Source organism: Paramisgurnus dabryanus, chromosome 3 (assembly GCF_030506205.2).
Source record: "Paramisgurnus dabryanus chromosome 3, PD_genome_1.1, whole genome shotgun sequence".
Classification (NCBI taxonomy): Eukaryota; Metazoa; Chordata; class Actinopteri; order Cypriniformes; family Cobitidae; genus Paramisgurnus; species Paramisgurnus dabryanus.
In genome coordinates, this window is record NC_133339.1 from 22,782,864 (window position 1) to 22,809,944 (window position 27,081).

The 27,081-nt window shown below is 35.9% G+C and overlaps 3 protein-coding genes and 2 long non-coding RNA genes across 8 annotated transcripts in view; 1 reads left to right on the forward strand and 4 right to left on the reverse strand.

Annotated features, from left to right (window-relative positions):
• LOC135770806 (uncharacterized) overlaps positions 1 to 8,970 on the reverse strand; it is a 34,320-nt gene extending 25,350 nt beyond the window's left edge. The window contains exons 1-2 of the long non-coding RNA XR_010542776.2: positions 8,848 to 8,970; positions 6,817 to 6,854 (exon numbers count right to left, since the gene is read on the reverse strand). This is a non-coding gene — a long non-coding RNA (uncharacterized lncRNA). The remainder of the gene's footprint in view (positions 1 to 6,816; positions 6,855 to 8,847) is intronic.
• doc2a (double C2-like domains, alpha) overlaps positions 1 to 15,292 on the forward strand; it is a 48,158-nt gene extending 32,866 nt beyond the window's left edge. The window contains exons 9-11 of one of the 2 annotated variants that reach the window (XM_065280592.2): positions 7,767 to 7,848; positions 8,891 to 8,987; positions 12,931 to 15,292. In XM_065280592.2, coding sequence (XP_065136664.1) covers positions 7,767 to 7,848; positions 8,891 to 8,987; positions 12,931 to 13,067 — 316 coding nt within the window. In that variant the 3' untranslated portion in view covers positions 13,068 to 15,292. The remainder of the gene's footprint in view (positions 1 to 7,766; positions 7,849 to 8,890; positions 8,988 to 12,930) is intronic. The other variant, XM_065280601.2, reaches the window with a different exon arrangement.
• On the reverse strand, positions 3,298 to 5,855 carry LOC135771496 (uncharacterized). Its single transcript, XR_012336442.1, has 4 exons — positions 3,975 to 5,855; positions 3,745 to 3,892; positions 3,590 to 3,655; positions 3,298 to 3,514 (listed from the first exon to the last, which is right to left on the reverse strand). It is a non-coding gene; the product is annotated as an uncharacterized lncRNA (long non-coding RNA).
• A 1,136-nt stretch (positions 15,293 to 16,428) lies between the features above and the next one.
• On the reverse strand, positions 16,429 to 18,760 carry LOC135770776 (uncharacterized). 2 transcript variants are annotated; one of them, XM_065280579.2, is made up of 2 exons: positions 18,489 to 18,760; positions 16,429 to 18,192 (listed from the first exon to the last, which is right to left on the reverse strand). In XM_065280579.2, exons 1-2 carry the CDS (start codon positions 18,670 to 18,672, stop codon positions 17,198 to 17,200), a joined length of 1,179 nt encoding a protein of 392 aa, XP_065136651.1. In that variant the 5' UTR covers positions 18,673 to 18,760; the 3' UTR covers positions 16,429 to 17,197. The 2 variants fall into 2 exon arrangements, with proteins under 2 accessions (XP_065136651.1, XP_065136646.1); XM_065280574.2 differs by having other exon boundaries at positions 16,429 to 18,213.
• Positions 18,761 to 19,740: 980 nt separating this feature from the next.
• Positions 19,741 to 26,595, reverse strand: LOC135758619 (uncharacterized). Of its 2 annotated transcripts, XR_012336351.1 has the most exons (6): positions 26,263 to 26,595; positions 24,521 to 24,740; positions 23,449 to 24,147; positions 23,096 to 23,283; positions 21,589 to 22,600; positions 19,741 to 21,232 (listed from the first exon to the last, which is right to left on the reverse strand). XR_012336351.1 is itself a non-coding variant. In XM_073813899.1 (3 exons), exons 1-3 carry the CDS (start codon positions 24,717 to 24,719, stop codon positions 23,198 to 23,200), a joined length of 984 nt encoding a protein of 327 aa, XP_073670000.1. In that variant the 5' UTR covers positions 24,720 to 26,595; the 3' UTR covers positions 22,621 to 23,197. The 2 variants fall into 2 exon arrangements, 1 of the variants encoding a protein (XP_073670000.1); XM_073813899.1 differs by lacking the exons at positions 19,741 to 21,232; positions 21,589 to 22,600 and having other exon boundaries at positions 22,621 to 23,283; positions 24,521 to 26,595.
• Positions 26,596 to 27,081: the final 486 nt, after the last annotated feature.

Sequence of the window (27,081 nt, forward strand, 5' to 3'; positions counted from 1 at the left end):
TGTCATTAGTTGACGCTAACAAATAAAAACTATGAACAACTTATGAAAAGACAAACGTATGAACACTGCCTAAGTTTGAACAGCAACATGTTTGTTTAAGAAATACACACGTAAGACCATCTGTTGAATTTACAAAATCTCAGACATCAGTTGACACTAGCTACAAGAAACTTTGAACAAATGTATGTAGAGACAAAAGTATGATGACTACCTGAGTTTGAAAAGCATAAATTTGTTTCAGAAAATACACATGTAAGAACATATGATGAAATTTACAAATCTCATACATGAGTTGACACTAGCGAAGAAAAACTATGAACAACTTATCGAAAGACAAACGTATGAAGACTGTCTAAGATTGAAAAGAAAAAGTTTGTTTAAGAAAATACACAAGTAAGAAACATCTGATGAATTTACAAAATCTCAGACATTAGTTGTCGCTAGCGAAGAAAAACTTTGATCAGGTGTTTGAGGCGACAAACGTGTGTATCCTAACTAAGTTTGAAAAGAAAAGTTTGTTTCAGAAAAAATACGCGAACCTAGCAACATCATTAACAAACCATAGTTAAAATATAATTTCATGTTTGCTTATTATGCACTGATAGATGTTGACCTTAGTTGTACCTAACCCCACAGGCATACCAAGGGTCTGCTCCACTTCATAAAAATCCTGTCATTGGGGGTTTTGTGCTGTAAGTTGTAAAGCTAAAGACGCTGATTGACCTTAAAACCTAATCTAACCTAATACCAGGTTAGGATGTTCGAATAGTATATTTTTATTTTTATTATTAAGTCTAGTGTGTCTCTGTAAGCCATGGCAATTTTGTTAAAATGTTTTGTCTTTAAATAAATGTTTGTTGTCACGTTAGTGACATCCTGGCTTATAACATCGTCAACTTTGATAAATAATATTTGCTAACATTTTATTGTTCCCTAAATGGATAACAGAGGGTTTTAAGGTTACATTAATTAAAAAACAACACCACAATGTGAGATAAAATGTCTTAAACCTTTTAAGTTTCTTTAAATCGCAAATAATGCATAACATGATTTAATCAGTATCTGTGTAATAAAGCCTACATCTAAAAACCCTTACTTATTGTCAATGAGGACACAGACTTAATATCAAAACTTTAGTAACAAACAGAGACATCATAGACCCCCCATGCAAACACACACACACACACACACACACACACACACACACACACACACACACACGCACACACACCTTGCAAAGACACAGGCTCATAAACACGCCCACACATAAACAGCCTGTTGCACACACACACACACAGACACATGCGTGATTTGGTGCTGCTCGTGTGACATTAGATATAATCTTACTCATACACACCTAGTTGTTTAATTATGGACTGTGTATAAAACTTTTGGATGTTAAAACAAAAAATTAAGATCGAATAGCTTTTGTCATAAAAGTCACATGGACGTTTCATTTTAAAACCCTCATGTTTAAATCAAAGGCGTTCTAAATTAGAAATGCTGACAGAATTGCATTTGTTGTATAATAAACACATAGAGGTTGGGATCCACAGCGGACACAAAACCAGGAAATGGGGTCAAAATGTCTTAAACAATAAAAAGGTTCTTAACGCCATAAGAGCGCCTCAGCGTACGTTCTCTGGCAACTGTGGTTCGCGCATTCATGTGTTTTAATCAGAGCCTTGATTAAAGAATTGACTAAATCTAAAATTAAACCCTTATTTTGTCAGAGCGGCCAGAATTACATTTTATTGTGTAATAAACACATATTCCCTGTTGGTTTTAAGATGTCATTAATTTAAAACAAACCCCATAAGATGATTTGAAAATGTCTTTAATCGTTTAAAAAAAAGTTTCTTAACGGTGTATATGAACACTCATCCGCGTATGTTCTCTATTGTAAACGCTGGTACACAATCTAATGGCGTGATCAGAATATTGTGCACGAAAAGATTAAGATTTTATTTATATTAAAATAAATACCCTTTAGTCTAAAGACTATAGTATTGTTGGGACCCCGGTGATTTTGACACCGTTCATCGCTATACACATACTGAATATTTCATTAAATAATTTGTTACAACCAAATGCTTTATTTTTGTCAATGTGCTATTACATTTTTTACCACTACAGTTTTAAAAAGACCCTAGTTTACAACCCGCCACCTGCTGTGAACAGCCATCATCTCCCACACACTGTTATAAGACCAGCATCAGAAACAGAAAAATATCTGCTCAGAAAATATAGCTTATAGTTAAATAGATAATAGTACATTTAAGTTTAACCAGTTACAACTAAAATATTTTATTCTTGCGTGACTTTAAAGAAGTCTATTGACAAAACAAACGTATATATATCAAGTTGTATTTATAAGATAGACGCAGTCATTTGTCCTAAAATCTAAAATAATAATTTATTTTTGTCAGAGCAGACACTATAAGACTCTTTGTATAATATACACATATTAACACATGTTTTAAGAAGCCTTTAATTAAAAATAAAACCCCAAAATGGGGTGAATACGTCTTAAAAACATTTAAAAGTTTATTAACGTCATATGTAAGTTTCTCTGTCACCATCTGTGCACGTATACACATGTCTTAGTCAGAGACTTGGTTAAAGACTCCCCTAAATCTAAAATAAAATCCTATTTTGTCATAGTGGACAGAATTACATTTATTAAGGTTATTTTAAAACGGCATATATGAACACTCACCCGGCGCTTTGTCAGGCACCGTCGGATCTTTAATACGTGTGAATCTATAGAGCAGGTCATGAAAAGATTCACGGAACTCATGAATCGTTTAAAATTTTATTTAGTTTAGACTTTCGTCTAAAGATTATAGTATTGCCGGCTCCGAAGGTTATGGCTCAGATCATTGCTTAAACTATACACGTATACGGAATATTTCATTAAATAACTTGTGATGTTACAAACAAATGTTTTAATCGTAGCATTGTTCATGATTTGTCTAAATCTAAAATAAACATTTTACTTTTTTGACACCGTAATGGGGGATTGTTTTACCAACATTGAGTTTTAGAAATCTTTAATCGCTTTACAACACGCACCCCTGTGAAAGAATGCAGGTCTTGTGCGAAAGGAGGGAGGAAGGGTGATATCTGACATCAAATGCCTAAACACAAGCTGTCACACGAGCCGTCATTAAACATAACAGCATACGCTTGACATAAAACACACACAGTCAATTGATCTAAAATCTAATATAAAAATTTATTTATGTCAGAGCAGACAATATAAGACTCATTGTAAAATATACACATTTTCACACATGTTTTAAGAAGCCTTTGATTAAAAATAAACCCTAAAATGCGGTGAAAACGTCTTAAACAAGCTCTGTGGACAAATCAAACTAGGTATCCAGTATCCGAAATGTTTTAAATCCAATTTGCCACAAAATGTTTAAAATGTCCCCAGACAAATCCAAAAAGTCTCTGATTTTAATCTTTTTTAAAGATACGTCCAAAGCGTTGTGGTCTGTATCCTAACCTGTAAACAGATAAAAACAAAGTTATTAGGACAAATATCTAAATAAAACAATTTTCTTATGCAAGATAAACGTACCGTGGAGATCCGCTATATATTTTGCAATAGTACACACAACGTTCGCTTTGCCTCTGATATCCAAACCTTTAAAACAGATAACACATGTTATTAGAAAATATTAAACCAAACCAGTTTGTTTAAATCTATTGTAACAGGATTAAATAAAAACACACCGGACAACACGAGCCAGTCGGCGTCTCTTTTGTTCCAAGATTTCCGTGTTACGCTGCGGGAGGTTCTAGTCTCGGTCTGACTTTTTTGTTCAGGCCACTCTTCTCCGCGATTTACCAGGAATAGTTAATACCAGTTTAGACAATTTCGCTGCAATACCAGAGATCGAATTTTTAGTTTTTAAATAAATCATACAAAATACTGGCACGAACACAGCGAAACACATACATACCAATAGACTTGAGTATAACAGCTCTGCTCCATCCAAACTGATTCCGGGAGATCTCTTGTCGCTCCCCAATAAAGGTTCGGTCATAAACTTTCAAAGATTACATCACACGACCCCCACACAAACACACACTGACATAATATCAGCATCAGAAAACTTTGTGTCTGAACAGAAAATAGACTAGTTCGATAGAAAATATCGGCTTTAAGTTTAACCAGTTACAACTAAAATATTTTATTCTTGCGTGACTTTAAAGAAGTCTCTTTACAAAACAAACGTATTATCAAGTTGTATTTATAAGACACACGCAGTCAATTCCCCTAAACCTAAAAAATACTTTATTTTTGTCAGAGCAGACAATATAAGACTCTTTGTATAATATACACATATTCACACATGTTTTAAGAAGCCTTTAATTAAAAATAAAACCCCAAAATGGGGTGAATACGTCTTAAAAACATTTAAAAGTTTATTAACGTCATATGTAAGTTTCTCTGTCACCATCTGTGCACGTATACACATGTCTTAGTCAGAGACTTGGTTAAAGACTCCCCTAAATCTAAAATAAAATCCTATTTTGCCATAGTGGACAGAATTACATTTATTAACATTATTTTAAAATGGCAGATATGAACACTCACCCGGCGCTTTGTCAGGCACCGCCGGATCTTTAATACGCGTGAAACTATAGTGCAGGTTATGAAAAGATTCACGGAATTCCTGAACCGTTTAAAAATTTATTTAGTTTAGACTATCGTCTAAAGAATGTAGTATTGACGGCTCCGAAGGTAATGGCTCAGGTCATTGCTTAAACTATACCCGTATACAGAATATTTAATTAAATAACTTGTGATGTTACAATCAAAAGTTTTAATCAGAGACATGGTTAAAGATTCCCCTAAATCTAAAATAAATTCCTATTTTGCCATAGTGGACAGAATTACATTTATTAACTTTATTTTAAATGACAGATATGAACAATCACCCGACGCTTTGTCAGACACCGCCGGATCTTTAATACGCGTGAAACTGTAGACCAGGTCATGAAAAGATTCCCGGACTTCGTGAACCGTTTAAAATTTTATTTAGTTCAGACTTTGTGTCTGATCAGAAACTATAGCTCGATAGAAAACATCGGCTTTAAGCGTAGCCTGGTACATCTAATATATATATATATATATGATTAGTGATTGCCTTTAAATAAACTTATGCTGTTGCAAAACTTTAGATTCAACAACACACCCGCGGTGTGAAAGTCAGTATTGAGAAGCGCACGGGGCGAGCAAAGGTGGGAGGATGGTTGAGGTCTGACATCAAATGTCAATAAACAGTAAATGTCGAAACACGAGCCGTCATTAAACATGACACCATACGCTTAACATAAAACACACTCAGGAAAAACAATCACTCTAAATGACCGGCAATAAAACCATTAAATACTTTCTGTCTAAAGTTGACAACTTGTACAGATTTTGATTGATGGTCCCGCCCCCCTGTCAAAGGGGTCATAAAAACGACCTGTCAACGGGTGGGGGAGGGGGTCATAAAAGTTTGACGAATGGTGTCCCGCTACAACTACTCACATTTTCAAAAGTACTCGTACTCGTTAAAAGTCCCCCGATACCTGGAATCGATACCACGGTCTGAGAAATGTCTATGTTTGAGCGCCGTGTAAGGGGTTAATGCCTCTTGTGTTGTCCAAAGAGGCAGAGTTTACAACAAACTGGAAAACTAGTCCTTTGTTTTTTTGTTAAATAATATGACTAAAGCTGTTACCTGTAAATTTAAATCATGTTTTTTTATTAAGTACTCGGTATCGGTATCGGCAAGTACTGAAATGCAAGTACTCGTACTCGTATTCCAAAAAAGTGGTATCGGTGCATCCCTAACTATAACAATAACTATATTAACGTCACCAGACGCTAACAATAACTTTATGCTAATTCGTTCACGTGCGTGGCACTTGCCTTTAATGGCATTAACTAATATTGGATATTTCTTGTAATAAAAAACTTTTGCAATTGTTTAGATGTCACTGAATATGTAAATATGCTGTTCTTGTTGCATTTACACAGCAAGTAACCAGCAGACTGTGTGAGTTTTGTGTGACTTTAAACAGTGAATCTAGTAGTTTGTGTAATCTAATATCTTCCCTTTGGCGTAGTCAATGTGGTTGGAAAAAGGATTACTGCATCAGTGCTGGATACCTGGGGTAATTTTATGTTATAGACCTCGGCAATGAGCTTCTCCGCTGTCATTTCAAGTGCACGTGCATTTGAAGTTCAAATAGATTTGATTGACTGTCAATGGTTTATCGTTCATCATGTGGGAAAATAGCTCCGAAAGTGATCTCGTTCATTGTATATTTATCGTTATAGTTGCAGTGTGAGTTCCGCTATTCTCTTTAATATAATACCATTTTGTAGTTATAATTATCGTAATAATGTGAACGGCCCTTAAGATATTATCTGTTGTTGGAAGCTGATCTTCAAATATGGTAAGGAACGCCACATTTCCATTACTCGCTCCAGCTATTCGGCCAATCACAAGCACTGGATAGATGGCAAACGGAGTACACTACACTTTCAAACCGATGAGCTTTGTACATACGACGCGTTTTTAGAAAAGTGGGGGAAAGAAGTTTAACAATAATGCACGGTGTGTGGAAAATAATGTGTTTTTTGAACCATAAACCACGCGAACACATTGTATTACAGCGAATACACAAAATAACATTATTTTTTAGCAACGTAATAGGGGCCCTTTAATATGTTTTTATTTTGTGTCACAATTGAACTAAAACAGGTAGTTTACCAAAAATAAAATTCTGTCATTGTTTACTCACCCTCATGTTGTTCCAAGCTTGTATGATGTTTCTTTATTCTGGGAACACAAAAGATGTTAGTCAAAATGACAACTTTAGTCCCCATTCACTTTTGCTGTATTGAAAAAAGAAAACATTTGTCAAAATCTCCTATTATCCTAGAAAAAGTGAAAGCCATCCATCTTAAGACGGCCTGTGGCGGAAAAAATAATGACACAAATTTCATTTTTGGGGGGTGAACTATGACTTTAAATTGCATTCAATCTGAAATGTTCCTTCACAGAACTATGAAGGAAAGACACAAAGATCCTTCCTCTGGATCCTAAAGCCTGATGAGAAACTTAAAAAAAATGGAAAGCAAAAATGGCAGGCAGGTTAGAAAGAGCAGGTAAAATAATAACAGTACTCCTACATCAAAAATAGAGAGAGAGACAGAGAGAGAGAGAGATAAAATAATACACCCTACCCCCTCTCCTTTGATGTGTCTTCTCACTCTCTCATTTATGGCCCCTCTAATCTCTCATTATTTTTCTCACATCATGTATTAAAATAAACGCTCTCAAACCGTTCCTCCTCCCCAGGCAACATGGCATAAGAACAGACAGGACCCCCACCCACATCACTTCCCCTCCGGTTACTATCTCCTCATTTCCTTCACAGATACACGAGCGCGCACACACACACACACAATCTCACTTTTCCTCAGGATCAAAGCCATATACTAACTGTGTGGGCATGTGTGTCTTGGTTAACAGCAGTACATAAAGCGAATCAAATTTTTATGGACGTCTGTGGGATGCCCCTGCAAAAGCTAAAAAGCAAACAGCTTTGTGCGAACGTCTTTTATAGATGTGAGCGTCAGCGCTGCCAATAATGTTGCTTTTGTCTCGGCTTGTCCGTCCAACTCTTCTACCGTCCTTCTCTTTTCACACTTGCTTCACTTTGTTCCTCTGTCTGTCTCTTCCTGCTAGATATCTGAAGCCAGATGTGAAGAAGGAATCCAAACACAAAACTGCAGTGATTAAAAAGACCCTTAATCCCGAATTCAATGAGGTAGGGATCCGTTTGATGAACTGACAGCGACTTCGACGGACTCATTTCATGTTATCTTGCATCTCATAAGACTTTTACTGAGTGTTACTGTGAGTGTTAATGAGATGTCTGGTCGAATCTTTCCATTTTCTTTTCTCCGTCTCTTTGCTGACTTCAAATTCCCTTTGCTCATTTCAAACAGGTTCTCTTGAAAGCTCGGTGATCACCGTTTCGTACATTTCTCATTTCCGTCATATGCCCGTTTTACTTGGATGTTCCATTTTTCTCTCTCCACCTTCCCGTCTGTCTTACACTGTCTCTGTCATTTGGGTGGTGGGCGATTGGCAGCAAGGCGAGTGTTTTGTTTCCATTCACTTAGAAGTAATACACACGCAGATTGGCCATATAATTACTCTTTGGCTCACACTAAAGCCTTCAATCTCACCACTCCAATCTCACACCCCACTATCTGCTAAAAAACAGCTCGGCTCTACATGAGCAACCCTCGAGAAAACCATCATATCACGTCACGTACAAACATTTCATTAGGGGAAAATCTGGCATGAGCCACAGCACTCCCAAATTATATTTAGTATTTCAATTTCATTTTTTCTGAACGTGGGGTTGGAATGTGAATCGTCAAGGACATGAAGGTCCAGCATGAGGGTTTTTCCCTTTGATCCCAGCTTGATTTAACTTGGAAACCTTCCAAACACAAGCAACTTCTGTAAAAAAGCAACCTTCATTTCAAATTCATTCCTATTACAATGGACGTTTTTCCCCCACTGTAAGTTATTCAAGTCCATGCCTTGCTACAGTCGGTGGGTGCGACACCACCAGTACGAAACATCTGTTTGGTTGAACGGTTTCCATTTGTTTTTCACAAAACCCCACCTCTAGATGGGGTTCAGTTATTCTGATCATTCACATTAAAATAACAACGAATATAGAAGGAGGGAGATACAGAAATGCCATCTTTAACCTGATTGATTGCAATAAAACTATTGATTGTGGTATTACCTGTCAGTCAGATGATCAACATGTCATATTTAACCACCCACAGGAGTTCTTCTATGAGATCTCACTATCCGAACTGGTTCATAAGACGCTGGAGGTTACAGTATGGGATTATGATCTGGGAAGATCGAACGATTTCATAGGTGAGAGCAAGATGAACATGTAGTGATGCTCTGTTGAAAAATGCATTTTTACACTGGCCGTCGCCATGAACAGGGTACAAGATACAACCTGGAAAATTGTCGTCAACAAATAAAAAAAATTTTGGTAAATAAAATTTCTTAATAATAAAAAAACACTACAGTACAGTACACTATTGCATTGATTTCCCCCAGCAAGCAGTTTTGTGTTTTAAAAAAACTGCCCAAACACAGCCCAGATGTCTAGACTAAATCAAGGCAACATTTGATTACCTATCAAAATGTAATTGATGTCTAACCATAGCCCAAAAATAAATGAAAGGAAATGAATAAATAAATGAAAGCAAACACCTTGTAATCACTGTTGACTTTGCTTACATGAGGAAATATTATAAACTCCAGGTTATTTTTAACCCAGCATAGTGTCAAAAAGGGACAAACCCAACTTGTTGGGATAAAGGAATAGTTCACCCAAAAATAAAAATTATATCATCATTTGCTCATCCTCATGTTGTTCTAAACCTGTATGAGTTTCTCTTTTCTGATGAACACAAAATAAGATATTTTGAGAAATGATAGTACACAGTTGACGGTATACCCACTGATTTAGTATTTGAAGAGTTTGGTTCCAAAATGCAATAAATCCATTTTGACTAATTTGGGTAAAAATGTGTTTTCTATACCAAGAAAGTGACAAAGTTAAAAACCACTATTTTCTGTTACAAACTTTCACATATCATCTTTAGGTAATAATAACATAAAAAAATTCAAATCCATAATTTGATTTTCGAAGATTTATTATAAAAACTGATATTTTTTTTCAAAATGCTATAAATCTATTGAATCAATATATAAATGTGCATCCATAATTGTCATGTTATATTCATTTAGTTGACAAGTGGTATACACTGATTAAAAAATAAACATTAAATGGCATTAATCAAAACACTTACTTTGTCATATTAAGAACACTGTCATTGCTGCAGTCATCCTTGGGACATCGTCGCTGAACTTTTTTGACAGCGATCAGCTGTAAAATGTTTTTGTCCTACTCGATTTTCGTTGGCTTCGAGTAGGGATGGGCATTTGATTAAATTTTTTTTAGTCGATTGTCGGGAGAATTAACGATCGACTATCGATTAATCATTAATATTTTTATAATAAAAAATAATTATTTAACTTTTATAATTCAAAAATGTTGAATACAAAAATACAGCGTGTTTTCCTCCATGAGACCTTTATTACAAGATCAACTTGTGTCAAACAGTTAAACTACATTTAGTTAGACAAATGGAACATATATCCACTTGAATATGCGGTGCTCTTAAGCAGCGGAACCTGCTGCTGCGAGCCGCATTCTTAAACAGAGACCTCATTTGTTCCAAAACATCATGACCTTTTCATGATTATTTTTTTTAAATCAAAACGGAAGGTCACAGATAACGGAGTATGGCGTCAAATATTGCACCCTGGTGGTAAAATGTTGAATTGCTGCCACACAGTGAAATTCATTTAATTGCTTCGAGACACACGCTACGCTAGGCAACCTACCTAGATAACCTGCCTTAGATTAAAAAAAAAGTATTCGATTAATCAATAACAAATTAACGTCCTCGACTAAATTCTTAACGATCAATTATCGATCGTCGATTAATCATGCCCATCCCTAACTTTGAGTAAAATAATGGAAAGTTTTTCATAAGTTCCCCTGGGGTCAATGTGTTAGCTTGACAGAAGCTTGATGCTGTTGTGTGAAAACCAACAGCCGGCATTTTTCCTTCGCCCCAAGTGCTTTTGACGTAAATTATTTGATTTTGATGGCTTATGTTTCTTCCCGCCACAGAAAACCACCACAGGTTTATCAATGCCATCAAAATGACTGTTTTGTTTTTGTTTGTTTGTGGATCACGAAGTACAAAGTAGATGAGGAAAACTAGGACTCTGTGTGTATTTAACGCGCTGCCATTGTTGTTTACAATGGGTGTAATGGTGCGCTGTGATTTGTTGAGAAGATTTATTGCATTCTGCATAGAAGGAGGACTGTCGTTTATCGTGTTTTGGGTAAAAAGGGAGAAAAGATGACAGAATAACGGCAGATATTGGATTATGCGTAAAAATAAGAATTTATTTTTTAATACTGACCAGATACAATACAGTTTTTTTTTTAAATGGCATTTATCGCGTTTTGGAAGCAAACTCTTCATTTGTTTTTCAATAGGTATTTACAGTCAACTGTGGGGTTATCATCATGAACAGAATAAACAACTTATACAGCTTAAGAATTTTTATGTGAACTATCGCTTTAAATTAAGCTAGAAAACTTTTCTATTTGACCCACAAAGTAACCCAGCATAGGTTAAATTACAACTCAAGTGGCTGGGTTAAAACGCAGTGCTGGGTTAAAAATGAATCAGCATTTTTAGAGAGTACATTTAGCCCAGCGTTGGGTCAAAAAGCACAAACCCAAACGCAATGGGTTGTAATTTTACCTATGATGTTTATTTTCTGGGTTAATTCAACCCAACGGCTGGGTTTGTCCCTTTTTGACCCAACGCTGAGTTGAACATAACCCAGCATGTCTTAAAGTACAAGTTACATCTCACAAGTTATTTTAGCAAAAACAACTTGTAACCAAATTCAAGTTTATTTTGTGTAGAAGTGTGTTACTCAAAGCTGGACTATTTCCAGACTTTAATTAACCTTCACTCTTAGAAATTATATGTTAATTTTTTATCTTTAATCTTTGTGCGTTAAGCTTTAAATACATTATGTGTAATTGTAACACATTATGTGTCATTTTGTGTTGATTTTGTTTAAAATATAACACAAGTTGTGTTAAAAGTAACACAGAATGTGTTTTTTCAATAATAACACAGAGATGGGTGGGTACTGGGACAACGCATTTAGTGTGTTGTCCCAGAATCAAACTAATGTGTTTTTATTAACACATTCGTTCTAAGAGTGTAGCTTGCTGAGCAAAAACAATCCAACAGATTATGTCAATTAGCTTGTTTTAATAGCTGGAAACAGTCAGGTCATATGTAAGATTAAAATATCCATTATGTTATGTTATGTTCACGTGTACTTACATTATTCTAGTGTTTTCAACAATGTTTGAATTTGTCGTCCCGGGCTATCCTCCGTTTTTGCTGCCATACAAACCATAGGGGTGTTTGACTTCATGTAGCACAGACTCAGCACGTGACACTTTGTGATACTTTGATGTCATACGCGCATAGATCTGTGCAGTGTGTAACATGACACGACGACGTTCACGTTCAATATTCTTAACAGCGTTATCAAGCTGCGGACGTTGTCGTTTTGCGACCTCTAGTGGCGACATTTAGATATTGTGTTTAATGGTTTTAAGCATTTTTCATGCAATTTTAAAGGGATAGTTCACCCAAAAATGAAAATTCTGTCAACATTTACTCACTTTTATGTTGTTACAAAATTGTACCAAGGAAGATATTAAAAGGAATGTTCGTAATCAAACCGTCTGTGAGCCCCATTCACTTTTTATAGTACTCTTTTTTTTCTACTATGGAAGTGAATGTGGCTCACAAACGATTTGGTTACAAGCATTCCTTTTAATATCTTCCTTGGTACAATTTTGTAACAACATAAAAGTGAGTAAATGATGACAGAATTTTCATTTTTGGGTGAACTATCCCTTTAAAATTGCATGAAAAATGCTCAAAATATCTTCCTTTGTGTTCATCATTAATCAATGGTTAGATAAAGCTTTTGCTGGGGGATTTTGTACCCTATTCATAAAAAGAACTTTATACAAATCTTAGTTAAAATGACCTGATTGTAATTGATTGAACTAATCATACTTTCAATTTTAAAGTATAAAACATCCATCTTTGAAAGCACACACATAAAGGTGCACTACAACACATTCAAAACACTGAGTTAACATGTTTATATTTCTGAATGGCAGGTGGTGTGTGCTTGAGCTGTCAGGTTCAAGGAGATGCTCTTCGCCACTGGATGGACTGCCTGAGAAACAAGGGTCAAAGGGTGGAGCGCTGGCACATTCTGACCAATGAGCTGCCTCAGACGACCTGCCATGACTGAGAAAGTAACCTGTCAGGAATGAGGAAATCGGTCATGATAGGTTTATCAGTCTGATTGCTGTGAAGTGGACATGGAGTTATTAATATGAGCTGGGATGTCTAACCAGGGGCCAAGATGCGCAGAAGAAAAATTACAATATTTGTGCTGTTTCAAAGGATGGGCCACCGGTTGTCTTTTGACTGAATGTCATTCAAAGTGACTCCCCTTCCCTTACCCACATTACTCTCTCTCTTTCTCTCATTGCTGCACGTTTTCTACACATTTTGCAATGTCAAGGTGAATTTTTCTCTTATGAAATTGTGTGTAGCACAACTCTCTTTTTTGACCGACTGATAACAATGTATTTTAATGTTCTGTGCTTTCGTAATGCTTGCATACAGAGCTAAGACGCATCTTTAACAAAACAGGTGCATGTAAACTGCCTGCTGTAAACTCATCAGAATGATAAACACATGGAAAGGTCCAGTGCTCTCAATGGAAGACGTTATGCGTATGTTACCAACAAACAGACTATCCATTTTGTAGCATGATGCAATGTTTACATTTTTTACTTTGCATACATTGTTTTTCAAGGTCTCGGATTTGGCACTTTTAAATTTACAGTTGTAGAGGAGTTTTATGGACATGCTACAATTTGATATCACATACATTAACTATTTGATATATTTTTGGAATCTAATGTTTGTATGTGCTATAAACTAAGTTTATATGAATTGAGTCTGCATGCATGTGTGTGTGGGTGTGTTGGTTGGTTGTTTTGTATAAAAAAAGTGTTGTACTCTTGAGGGTTTGTTGTTTCTATCAAGTGCTTAAGTACAATTTAAAAAATATATATTTGAAATGTATTACTCTTAAGATGTGCATCATTTCCCTGCATATTTTTGGACTGAGCATAGAAACCACTTATTAATTACAATCTGTAATGGCTTCAGCAAGCAGAACAGCTGTCATAGTGCAATAACAACAAGCACTCTTCATCTAAATGATCTTATTTGCTACGGTTGGTTCCTGCTATCACTGCTACATTATTTTAGCAAGTGTGAATTTTTGCGGTCATTATGACAATAAGACTCTCTAACACAAATTCCAGTTTTAGATAATAATTATCCTCCTGTAAAAATCACAATGTTTCTCCTCAACATTTTATGTTAATAATGTGTTGCTGCTATTGGGGGGAAACAGCAGTCCACACCGAGGTTAATGTGTCAGACTCCCTAAATCTAATCTAGTTTAAATTACCCAAAATGCTGAGCAACTTTTATAAATTAAAAACATAAAGCCTATGAAACTTTTATAATAGGTCATCTATTCTACACGTAATGTTTTTTATTCCTCCACCGTAAAAATGCTCAACACTGACACCCAGCGGAAACTTGTTTATAATGCAGTCTAGTTTCAACCCAAAGTGTACTCGACAGAAGCCTGCACAATATTGGGAAATATGGGGGGACTGACAGATTTTGTTTTTCTTCTATGTATTGCAATATGAAAAACGATGACTTTAAATGACTTGAATAGCTCTATTTGAGGAATTAAAGGGACAGTCCGTCCAAAAATGAAAATTCTGTCATCAATACTCACCCTTCAATTGTTTCAAACCTGTAAACATTTCTGTTCTGCTGAACACAAAGGGGTGGTTTCCCGGACAGGGATTATTAAGCCAGGACTAGGCCTTAGTTTAATTAGGAAATATAACTAGTTTTAACAAACATGCCTTACTGAAAACATTACTGGTGTGCATTTTAAGGCAAAACAAAGGGGACTGATTTATTTTAAGATATGTCAGTGCAAGATGATTTCAGTTTGGACAGCTCTTACATTTATTTTAGTCTAGGACTAGTCTTATCCCTGTCGGGAAACCGCTCCAAAGAGGAATATTTGTTATCAAGCAGGAAGCAAAAGCACCACTGACTTCCATAGTAGGAAAAATACTAGAAGACAATGGTGCTCAACAAAACTTTTACAAACATTGCTCAAAATATATTTTTTGTGTGTTTGTTCAGCAGAACAAAGAAATGTATACAGGTATGAAACAGGTTGGGGGAGAAAAATGATGACACATTTGTTAGTTTGTGGTTAACTATCCCTTTAACGTGTGCCTTGCATTTCTTATATAGGTCTGGGATGGCAACTTAGTAAATAGTTGCATGATGATGTTATCAGATGGAGTTATTAAAATCTTGTTTGGAATTGTTTTCATTGCTACCACCATGTCTTTTGCAGGTTGAAATGTTATTGAACCTCTGATTTTTCTCCAAAGGCATCCAAAAAAGTTTTTCCTTTGAAAATGTTTAATTTAATTTAATTTCTAAAACTTACTTTTTTCATATCATACAAAATGTTGCTGGAAGGTAGATTCCTTCCTAGCATCTACAGCAGTTAGTTTCCGGCAACATACTTAAGTGTGGGGTGCATGATCTCTGAAACAAACATGCCCATACCCCAATAGAATCTGGACCTTCTTTTGATAGACCCGCCCCACACATACGCAACCCAGACCAAAAATGTTGGTTAGTAGACACCCCCCTTACTGCTGATTGGCTACAAGTGTGTTTTGGTACTCGCCCCGACTCCCTTTTCCAAAGTGTTTTTCAAAAATTATGCACCCCGCCTTTAACTATATCATGATTAAGGATTGTGGGAATAGGGATGTGCAAAATGTGATGCATCAATATATTAATGGAAATACAATTTAATGACCGGCAAAATTGATAGAAGACACCATTGGATAGCTGGTTATACCTTTTGTAGTTAGTGTCATCCCACAAGTCCGAAGACTTGCAAACCACATTAACATTAAAGAGCAACTATTGTCCGATTCACAATTTTACATTTCCTTTGTTTGGTGTGTAATCTGTATTAAAGGTCACATTCTTTCTGATCCAATTTTTGAAACCCTAGTTAGTGTGTAATGTTGCTATAATAGCATAAATAATACCTGTAAAATGATAAAGGTCAAAGTTCACTGCCAGGCAATATATATTCTTAAACAAAATTCGCCTTTCAAAGCCTACAACACTGGCCGGTTTGGACTACAGCCCTCTACTTCCTGCTTTAATGACGTCAGTAAAACAGTTTTTTACTAAACTCCGCCCACAGGAATACATCAGTTGCCAGCTAAGCTAACGGCAAGCTAAGCTGCTATCAAATCACAACACACTAAACAAACTACACAATCAGAACTTGATACGTATTTCTGAAGGAGGGACTTCATAGAACGAGGAAGACATCAACCCGTTTTTAGGACAGTGAAAAAAGCACTATACAGATAAGGAAATTGTGTAAAAAATACCGCATTTTTTACACGTGAAACATGAACACGTTATATTGCGCACTGTAAACACAATCAAAGCTTCAAAAACACAGAAAAGACGGGACCTTTAATACATGTTAACGATATGCAAAAGGTACAAACCCTCAAGGTAAACGATGACGCAAGTTATCGTTTCCAACGTAAATCTCTTTTCTTGGACTACAACAAACACACAGATTATAGGTAACAGTTTACTTCCTGGGCCGGTTGACGTGGACAAGCCCGATATTATCATAATTCCTCCCGCTTGGACTCACAGTGTGTAAGTTAAATCCTGTCAGCACTGCATTGTGACTGAACCTTTCAAACATGGTAACGAGCGTCACATTTCTGGCTGACGTCAAGAGGTATTTAGGCCAATCACAACGTATAGATTAGCATTCAAATCAATGAATTTTGTACAAAATTAATGCGTTTTAGGAAGGCAGGATATCTGGATCTACAAAAAAGTAAGGTACGTGGAAAATAATGTTTTTTTAAGCACAAACCACGCGAACACATTGTATTATACCAAATACACAAAATAACCTTGTTGAAATAGGTGCCTTTTAAATGATTTTAAGAATACCATCAAATACCAAAAAAAGAGGCTTTTCAACTGAAGATCATCATGTGAATTTCTATATTTAACACATCTCTCAGTCCTGTTCATGGCAACATAGTACATTTTGAAAGTCTCCATTGTTTATGCAAATCAGTGATCAGTGCTGATAAACCACTGTATTATAACTTAACACTACAAGGCTTATCCGAAGCGCTCATAAAAAAGTTGTGATCAGTGCAGAAACCTTTCCAAGGTTTTTAGCTTAAATCCTCTTTATTTTGCCTGCGGAGGTAGAAACAGCGTGGAGTTATCATGTAGACGCATGTGATTTCGGCACGTGTACGCATCCTTAAAGCTGCGTGAGCACACCGGACAGCCATAAAGACGCAACTGTAGATGCACCCGCCTGTGGTTCCTCAAAGTTCCATCATTGTTGAAACGTTTTCCACACTGGGCACAGGCATACGGCTTCTCCCCCGTATGAATGCGCATGTGCACCTTCAGCCGTGAATGATGTGGGAACAGTTTTCCACATTGGGAGCACGCGTGCTTCCCCGTACCTCTGCCTCGACCCCTTCCCTGCCTTGATCCTCTACCGAATGGCGTGACGTGATATGTAGGATTGACCACATCAGTAAGATGACCATTGGTGCTCACTGTATCACGTGTCCCATTCTTAGCTGATCCAGAGTCAGTGTTTTGATGAGAGGTGTTATAGTTAATGTGAGCTATGTCAGGACGTGTCTTTTTCAAACTGGTGCCTGTCTTCTTCACGGACACCTGCAAGGTTCTAGGCTTTAACTTGGAGCAACCGGACATACGGTTAGCTGATTCTAGATCAGTTCTGGAATTTAGTATGCTGAACACATTAGGATCAGACCTGTGACTATCATCAGCGTTAGCTGACACCTGAGCAGTGCAATGAGGTAATGGGCTGTGGATCAATATCTTAGTACTAATGGACTGTGGATCAAGATTCTCCACAGGCTCTGTTTTAACATCACAAGAAAATTCTATGAATGTTGATGTTTTAAAGTTTTTATCTGTTGTAGTGAGTGTGCTTCTTAAGGGCGAACAGGATATATTGATATCAGGTTCAGTCACCAGAGGAGAATGACTGGAGAACCCTTCCACTTTTGTGCTGGTGAGCTGCTCATCGGGTACCTGGTTCTCATAGATCTCTGTAGGCATTGTTTCTGTCTCAAAGCTAGGCTTCCATTCAAGCTGCTGGGGTGAAGATGCTGGTTCAGAGTTTGAGATTCCCAGACCTGTAAAAGATTCAGGAGGGTCTGAAAAATGCAAATGTTCAGTTAGTTCTGCAATTCTTCAGTTATAACATCTCAAGGTAATATAGCAACATATTTGTTATAAACTTTATTACAGTGTAATGTCATTATCTTGAATACAAAACTATTTTTTAAAAATAACTATAACGAAGAATAAGTGGGTGTGTCTTAACTAGAACTGTAAAACAAACGATTACCTCAAAATAGTGATTTAATGGTGTCAACAAATCGTTTAAGAAACATCTATGTTAGTCCTATGATAGGACAGTAACTTATACCGTTGGACTCGAAGAGTTTCTCAGTCTCCTTCAGTCTTCGTCTCAGGTACTCGTTGTTTTTTTGTAAGGTGTCCAGCTCTGTCTCATACTGCAGGACTGTCTCGCCCACCATGTCCATGATTTCATTCAGCGCCGCCATTAAGCGCTCCGTCAGAAATGTGTTAATGATCTGAAGCTTTGTCATTTTGTTGTCAGCACGCAGTTATTTTATTTTTGGCGTGACGTTGGGATAAAGGTAAACAGTGTTGCTTGTGGTCATATGACCATATACGTGTGTTTGTAACTGCCGTTTAGCGCCTACCCGAGGTGCGGAGGTGTAAACGAGGATTGTACAGACGCCACATTCGCGCCTCGGCTAGTTGCTGTGATACGTCATCGAGCCGCCATATTGGACCGGTAGAGAGTGCATTGTAAATAAACACGAGTGAATAGTTTAATGTGCTTTTCAGGATATAAGCAGAATAAGGTTTCAAAGAGTTGATGATCTACGTTGAGTTTGGGAATGTTCTGTCACCAATTATTTAGAATCTCGATTGTTAGACTTGCAAAAATATATATATATGTGTATGTGTGTATGTATGTATATATACATATATACATATACATATATATATATATATATACATATATATATATATATATATATATATATATATATATATATACATATATATATATATATATATATATATATATACATATACATATACATATATATATATATATATACATATACATATACATATATATATATATATATACATATACATATATATATATATATATATATATATATATATATATATATATATATATATACATATACATATATGTATATATACATATATATACATATATGTATATATATACATATATGTATATATATATATATATATATATATATATATATATATATATATATACATATATATATATATATATATATATATATATATATACAGATACATATATATATATATATACAGATACATATATATATAGAGAGAGAGAAAGAGAGAGAGAGAGAGAGAGAGATTGCATTCTTCACTTTTTTGTTTTACAACCGTGTCAGTAGATTATGTTCTTGTTTTTTACGTTCATTTCCCATCTTTTGATTAAGAGTTCCTTTATTGCAACAGCTTTGCACCAAAATACCAGTAATAGTAACAAATCATAATTTGGAGTTAAGAATAACTTGTATAATACTAATAATGCACTATAAAACACTTGTTTCATACACAGAGCTTGACTTTGTACCATGAAAAAGATATTTTTATTCAAATAAGTTCATATGTTTATATAATTTCCCCACGGAGCTCACATTTATATTCACAGTAATGTACAGAGACTGAAAGTCTAAAACAGCTAACTCGTAGGCATGGACTCGAATGTCTTCTTTACAATAAATACAGTAACTCAAATGCACTGACCAGTACAGTAGTTTTGGTCATCTTGTTTAACTAAAGAACAAGATCTGCAGCTAAACCAGAAACAAATAATGAATCATTTTAAATAAATAATTATTTTGACAAAAACACTTTTATTGGCCTGGTTATTTGCACATGGTAAATTATTATTTATATTTAATACCTATAACAAAACCATATGGCCAGTTATACTAGTTGGTTCAAGATGGAGAAATTATTACAGTCTGGCAAGACGTATGATTTTTTTGAGATCAGTTGTATAATCATAAAGGCACATCTACAGGACTTCTGTCTATCTTGTCTCAACACACCATTTGGATTGATGGGTTGTAGCTTTTATTCTAAAACAATTAGCTTGTCAGTACACATTAAAAATAAAAGGTTAAGCAACCACTTTAAAAACATAGTGCTGATCCTGTAATGAGGTCAAAGATATCAATATATTGCTACATAAGTTTATATTTAAAACCCTGTGATGCACAACAGCCAGCATCACATGACTGTGAATGGTTTAACAGTCTCCACACTTTTACTTTGTACCTTCTGCAGAAATTTCACAAACATAAGCTTGACTTTCATTCTGATTGAACTGCTGATAAACTCTTTAATGTCAACATTTACCATGTTTCATGCGAAGGTGCTTTAGAAGGGCTGACGTGGTGTACTCTTTGCGACCCCGGGATATGACAGCCTTACACATAAGGCACACTGCTTTGCTACAGTCTCCCTCTTTTAAAGAGAAATACCTCCATACGGGGCTCGATTTGGCTATCGTCCTCTTTTGCAATTCACAGCATTTACTGTTACATTTAGAGCTATTGGTACATAATATGTTGTGATTTGAAATGTGACGAGTATTACTAAATAAACTTCTACGCTTTAAAAAAGGGGAAGAAGCTTCAGTGTATGTTGGTTGATCTTGGTGTTGAGAACTGGAGAGGTCCGCTGTGTCTAAAGGGAGGTCTGGACTACATGGTGACCAACTCTGATATTCATCCTCAGTGTTCACTATATCGTCGGCTGAACAGTTAGGGTTTATAAGTTCAACTTTAATATTGGTTGGGAAGTCTATCACTCCATCATCAGCAGGATTTGTCTCAGACACACACAAGATTGAATCCTTGTTGATGTTTGATGGTGAGTCTGCAGGTTCTTGCCAAGTGTCGTCAGAGTAAACAGACTCTTCTAGTTTAATGTGCGGATATTGTTCGCTCGGTCTCTGGTTCTGTTGGATCTCTTTAAGGGATTCTGGATCCTCTTTCTGGCTGGGAATCCAAGTGGGCTGTCCAGGAGAAACAAGCTGACAAGCCTGAAGAGCTTAAAAGGCAGAACACATAATAATAAGATTTACTTTATGAATAAAGAAACATGGAAATATAGTGTACAGATAAACAACAAACATAAATATAATACAACACCGTTCCAACAATCCATTTAAAATGCGCCTCTAAGTACATGATGTCTCGTACTGGGACGCAATCAATTAAACTACAAACCACAAAACGAGAACATAACGAACTCAGGGCAGTTTGCTCGCCTAATAAAAATGTAACAGTATTTACAGATGCCAGGGTGACCTATTTACACACATTGTAACGTTACAACAAAAGATTAACATACATGGAGCGTAACAAAGAGTTTTATCTCACACGGTCAGCTTCAAACAATCATACCTGTATTTGTTTGTTCAAGGAAGCATCCGGAGTCCCGCAACATTTCTTTTAGCCGTTTATTTTCGCTTCGGACTCGCTCCGTTTCCTCTTCATACTCGCGCACCGTCCTGCCGACAGTGAGGATGATCTCCTTCACAGCCTCCATCAAGCGCTCGGTCATGAAAGTGTTCAAACGATCCAGTTGATTCATTTTACTACTTGATGAAGATCGCTGTAGTTAAACGATAAAGTAAATAGACCCAAACCCGTAAACAATAACAACACAGAGACGTGCGAAAGTTTCCTCTTTCAAACGTTAAAGCAGCACATCTACCGCAAAAAGGTTGACAACCAAAGGGATTCTAGCACCACTCACTGGACGGGAGGGAGCGGTGCAGTTTCACTATAACAATTTGGGACAATTTCAGTTTATTTAGTAATAAATTAAATCATGACTTCAATAAAAAGTCCTAAATAATTAAACACATTGTCACAATTGGTAATTGAAAGATAAACAAAATAGGCTACTGTAGAATTTACTATACTTGTGAACTGTTGTTATATTGTAGAACCTAAATTACAATTTGTTAATGTACTATACTGAATTGAATTGTAAATACTAGCGCAAGGTTTAAAAACACTAGGAAATCTAGAAATTTTACTATAGAAAAAAGTATTTATCGCATTTGAGTTGTACTGAAGAGAATCAGATTTCTCCATCCATACCAAAAAGACAAATACACCCTTACATTAATTCCTCAAAGCTTTGATTTTATTCTTATTAACTTCTCATCTAAAGAAAATTAATTCACATAGTTTCACAAAACAATAGGCTAAATAATTTGTTTTTCAAAAATATATTTAACATATCTGATTAACATATCTATAAAGTCTATTGTCAAACATTTAGACAACAAATAAAAAACATGTCATTTCTTTTACTTAAATGTATTCATAAAATTTCAAGTTATTATCTTGAGCTTCTGTGGGGAACTTGCTTCTTCTCAAACTTTGAAGTCTCTTGTTTCTGTATCTAAAACAAAAAAAGTCACCTTCAACAGGCAATTCTGCTATCATAAACATCAAACCAGAAATATGTTTCTTTTAACCATCATTAAGTATTGTTGACATATCATTAAGTATTGCTGACATTCATTATCAAAAAGTCAGTCGCACAACAACAACAAGAAAAATGTCACAATTGCACTTTATTATAGCTACAGTACAGGTCTTAGTGTATTCAGCACATACATACTACGCATATGTGCGAACAGGGCTGTAATATAGTGCTAACAAAGTCACATTAAATAAACAATACATTAATATTATGGGTGAAATACTTTTTTGAATCATTTTCTTAACAATATTATGAGATTACAATTAATATCTGTTATCTATTGAGATCTCAATTATAGTTGAAATTAGACGTTCAGCGTGTTTAATAAAGCTAAATTAATTTCTTTAAAAGTACTCCCTGGAACCTGCTAACAGACATCCTGGGGTGCATGTATCCCTGATTGGAAATTACCTTGATTTGTGAATGCAGTGGTTTCTCCAGCGTCCTCTTTTACAACATCTGATACGTCTTCAGCAAATTTCCCCTGGATCTTTAGAAGTTGACAGAGCCTTCTCACTTCTGATAAATGTCAAGTGGGATCAAGCTTTTAAACAAAAGCACAGCTAAGCAACACGGCCTTGGTCTTCCATTTTGTAGCACTAAAATGTGATAAAGTTGTTGCTGTTTCTCCAGTTACACACAGTTCAAAGTTATATCAGGCAAATTTCCTCTTTGATAGAGGCAACAGCAAACACAATCTTGAGGTGTAATGTTTTAAATTACAAATACATTTTCAGATGACAAATGATAATGTCAACATTTACCATGTTTTATGCGAAGGTGCGTTAGTAGGGGTGACGTGGTGTACTCTTTGTGGCCACGGGATAGGACGGCCTTGCACACAAGGCACACTGCTTTGCTACAGTCTCCCTCTTTTAAAGAGAAATACCTCCATACGGGGCTCGTTTTGGGTGTTGCTTTCTTTTGCAATTCACAGCATTTACTTTTACATTTGGAACTACTGGTACAGAAAATATTGTGATCTGAAATGTGATGGACATTAATAGATAAACTGCTATTCTTTAATAAACTGGAAGAAGCTTCATTGGTTGTGCATGTAGGTTGATCTAGGTGTTGAGAACTGGAGAGGTCCGCTGTGCCTAAAGAGAGGTCTGGACTATGTGGTGACCAACTCTGATATTCATCCTCAGTGTCCCCTATATCTTCAGCTGAACAGTTAGGGGATGTGTGTTCAACTTTGATATTGGTTGGGAAGTCTAACACTTCATCATCATCATCAGACACACACACGATTGAATCCGTGTTGTTGTTGATGTTTGATGGTGAGTCTGCAGGTTCTTGCCAAGTGTCGTCAAAGTAAACAGACTCTTCTAGTTTAACGTGAGAGTATTGTTCGCTCTGTCTCTGGTTCTGTTGGATCTCTTTAAGGGATTCTGGATCCTCATTCTGGCTGGAAATCCAAGTGGGCTGTCCAGGAGAAACAGACTGACAGGACTGAAGAGCTTAAAATGCAAAACACAGTAAGATTTACTTTATGAATAAAGAAACATGGAAATATAGGTTTACAACTTAGTCTCAAAGTGTAAATATAATACGACACAAAAACCATTTACAAAAGCAGCCCTAAATACAAGATGTCTCATACTCATACTGGGACGCAATCAATTGAAATAATCTCCTTGTCATCAAATAATCTCGTCAACAAAACCAAAACACGAACCTTAAACCACAAAACGACAACATAACCAACTCATGGCAGTTTGCTCGCCTAATAAAATGTAGCAATATTTACAAATGCAATCAACGTTGTACAACAAAAGATGTGGAGCGTAACAACAAATTGTATTTCACATTGTCAGCTTTAAACAATCATACCTGCATTTGTTTGTTCAACGAAGTATCCCGAGTCCCGTAACATTTCTTTTAGCCATATATTTTCGCTTCGGACTCGCTCCGTTTCCTCTTCGTACTCGCGCACCGTCCTGCTGACAGTGAGGATGATCTCCTTCACAGCCTCCATCAAGCGCTCGGTCATGAAAGTGTTCAAACGATCCAGTTCAGAATCCAGGGTCATTTTACTACTTGATGAAGATCGCTGTAATTAAACGATGAAGTAAATATACTCGATACCGTCAACAATAACAACAGTGACACGAGCGTGCCAAAGTTTCCTCTTTCAAACGGTAAAGCAGCACGTCTACCGTCCGCACAAAGGTTGACAACTGAAGGGATTCTAGCACCACTCACTGGCCCGGAGGGAGCAGTGCAGTTTCACTATAACAATTTAGGACTATTTCAGTTTAGTAATAGATTAAATCGTGGCTTTAATATAAAAAGTCTTAAATAATTCAAAACACATTAAAATGAGGATTAGCAAATATAGTCTAAGCATCTTGTCTTTATCAAGCACACACACTCTAAAATTGGCTGGATTATTTTTGACCCATAATGGCTAAATATTGGACAGAACCACTGATCTATATAAATGACTGGATTGCGCATAGAACGCTTGACGTAACTGCGTGACGTGAAGCCAGCGCAGAGTTCGAGCCGCCATCTTGGTATACCCAACCGGCAGAGAGCGTCATTGACTTCCATTCAAAATCATGATCAAAATTTACCCCCTTTACAGCGTATCAGTTACACAGGGTTAATTTTTAGGATATGTGTAGGTTAATTATTTGTTAATTCTGGTGTTATTTGCAATGTTTATGTTTTAATCGGGCAGGATAATTGATTTATAAAAAACCGTTAAGGTGAGTGTGTCTGTTGCATTTGTTAATGACACGGGTATAAATAAAGTTTATTTGACATTCAGCTACACTGTGACGGTCAGCGTTATTTCTCTAAATAAGTTTAGGTAACTTGTAAGTTTAGATAACATAATTTAAAACTAGCAAATTATTGCATGCACATACGGTACAAAGCATGATTATTTAAATAGATTTCAGAATGAGCATGTTTATTGTCATTAATACTAAATATGCTGCGGTCTGTCTGCTGATCTGATACTGTAATAAAGATGAATGTATAATAACTGATTAAAACGCAAAATGTACAACTTTCAGTAAATAACTATTTACATGCTTTGGACGTTTGTGTTGTAATAATGTACAGGGTAAGTTCACATATAAAAACAAAGACGAGTAAAGTGATATTTTATCATTAAAATCTGATAACGTCCATTGATTTAATAGAACGTTTGGGTATACCAACATGGCGGCGCGGTAGCTTCACAAGTGTGACGTCATGCGCAATCCAGTCATTTATATAGATCAGTGGACAACTACTGGGGGGGTATTATACCCCATGGTTGCATAACATCAACCCAACATTGGGTCACTTTTAACCCAGCACATGTTCTGTCCAATATGTAAATTAACATTGTAAGAGCCATTTTTTATTATTTTAATAATTTATTCTATGTCACAGTGGTGAACCGCATCTAGCTTAAAATAAATGCCAATGAAGCTGTTGCTTTAAACAAGCAGATTTCGATTGGGCGACTCCATTTACAATAATGTTGTCATTTTCACATCCTTTGAGTCGTAATGCTTTTTAAACGCTGAAATCTTGTAATTAATGTTATCACCATATGTCTGCAGTAAATACATTACAGTTTGTACAATGAGTTTTCTTCACGTTGTTAGGCAGTGCATATTTCCCCCTGGATCCATCGAAGTTGACAGAGCCTGACCACTTGTGATAAATGTCAAGTGGAATCAAGCTTTTAAACAAAAGCACAGCAAGCGATCAGGCCTTGCTCTTCCATCTCGTTGCGCTGACATTTCATAAAGTTGTTGCTGTTTCTCCATAGATACGTGATTTAAAGTTACATCAGACAAACTCCCTCTTTGCTAGAGGCAACAGGGAACATGATCTTGAGATCTTGAGGTGTCTCTCAAGTTTTCAGGCCGTCTCGAGTCAAATGGAGCGAAGAATTCTGTCAGGTTGCTGGACAGAGAAGAAAATGCTCAAGTTAATGAAAAAAAAACTCCTGAGTAAAGATGAATGGTGCCTTTTTTAATAATTCAGAAAAGTGCAAATTTAAAAAAAAAATGATCTGCTGCTATACATTAATGGCAACTTGCCAAGATTGCATTTCATCTTCAGGTGAAAAATAAGGATGTAAAAGAAAAAGATATAAATAACAATATTTAATCACCTGTTTATCTATCTAGTGCGAGTTATTTTTGGGTCAGTGACAAAAACAGTTTGGCAAGATGAGAAATTCGAAAATCTTTTTTAAAAAACTTTTTTAAAAAGCATGCATCAGGTTTATTTCAAGGCACACAGTGTATTTATGTAAATTTTATTTGCAATAAAAAATTACATTTGCAGCATTTTTATGAAAGTTAAGACTGAATGGACCTGAAAATGTCAAATGGTGTAACCGCCAATTACGACGAAAAATGAGAAATATTAAATATTTTATC

What these genes read in the sequence shown, in the direction of transcription:
- LOC135770776 (XM_065280574.2), bottom strand. Translation starts at nt 18,672, where the DNA reads ATGACAAAGCTTCAGATCATTAACACATTTCTGACGGAGCGCTTAATG. An exon ending in GAAACTCTTCGAGTCCAACG is followed by an intron (nt 18,214 to 18,488) that starts GTATAAGTTACT and finishes TGCATTTTTCAG; the next exon opens with ACCCTCCTGAATCTTTTACA.
- LOC135758619 (XM_073813899.1), bottom strand. Translation starts at nt 24,719, where the DNA reads ATGACCCTGGATTCTGAACTGGATCGTTTGAACACTTTCATGACCGAG. An exon ending in CGTTGAACAAACAAATGCAG is followed by an intron (nt 24,148 to 24,520) that starts GTATGATTGTTT and finishes TTGCATTTTAAG; the next exon opens with CTCTTCAGTCCTGTCAGTCT. An exon ending in GCACCTTCGCATAAAACATG is followed by an intron (nt 23,284 to 23,448) that starts GTAAATGTTGAC and finishes ATCACATTTTAG; the next exon opens with TGCTACAAAATGGAAGACCA.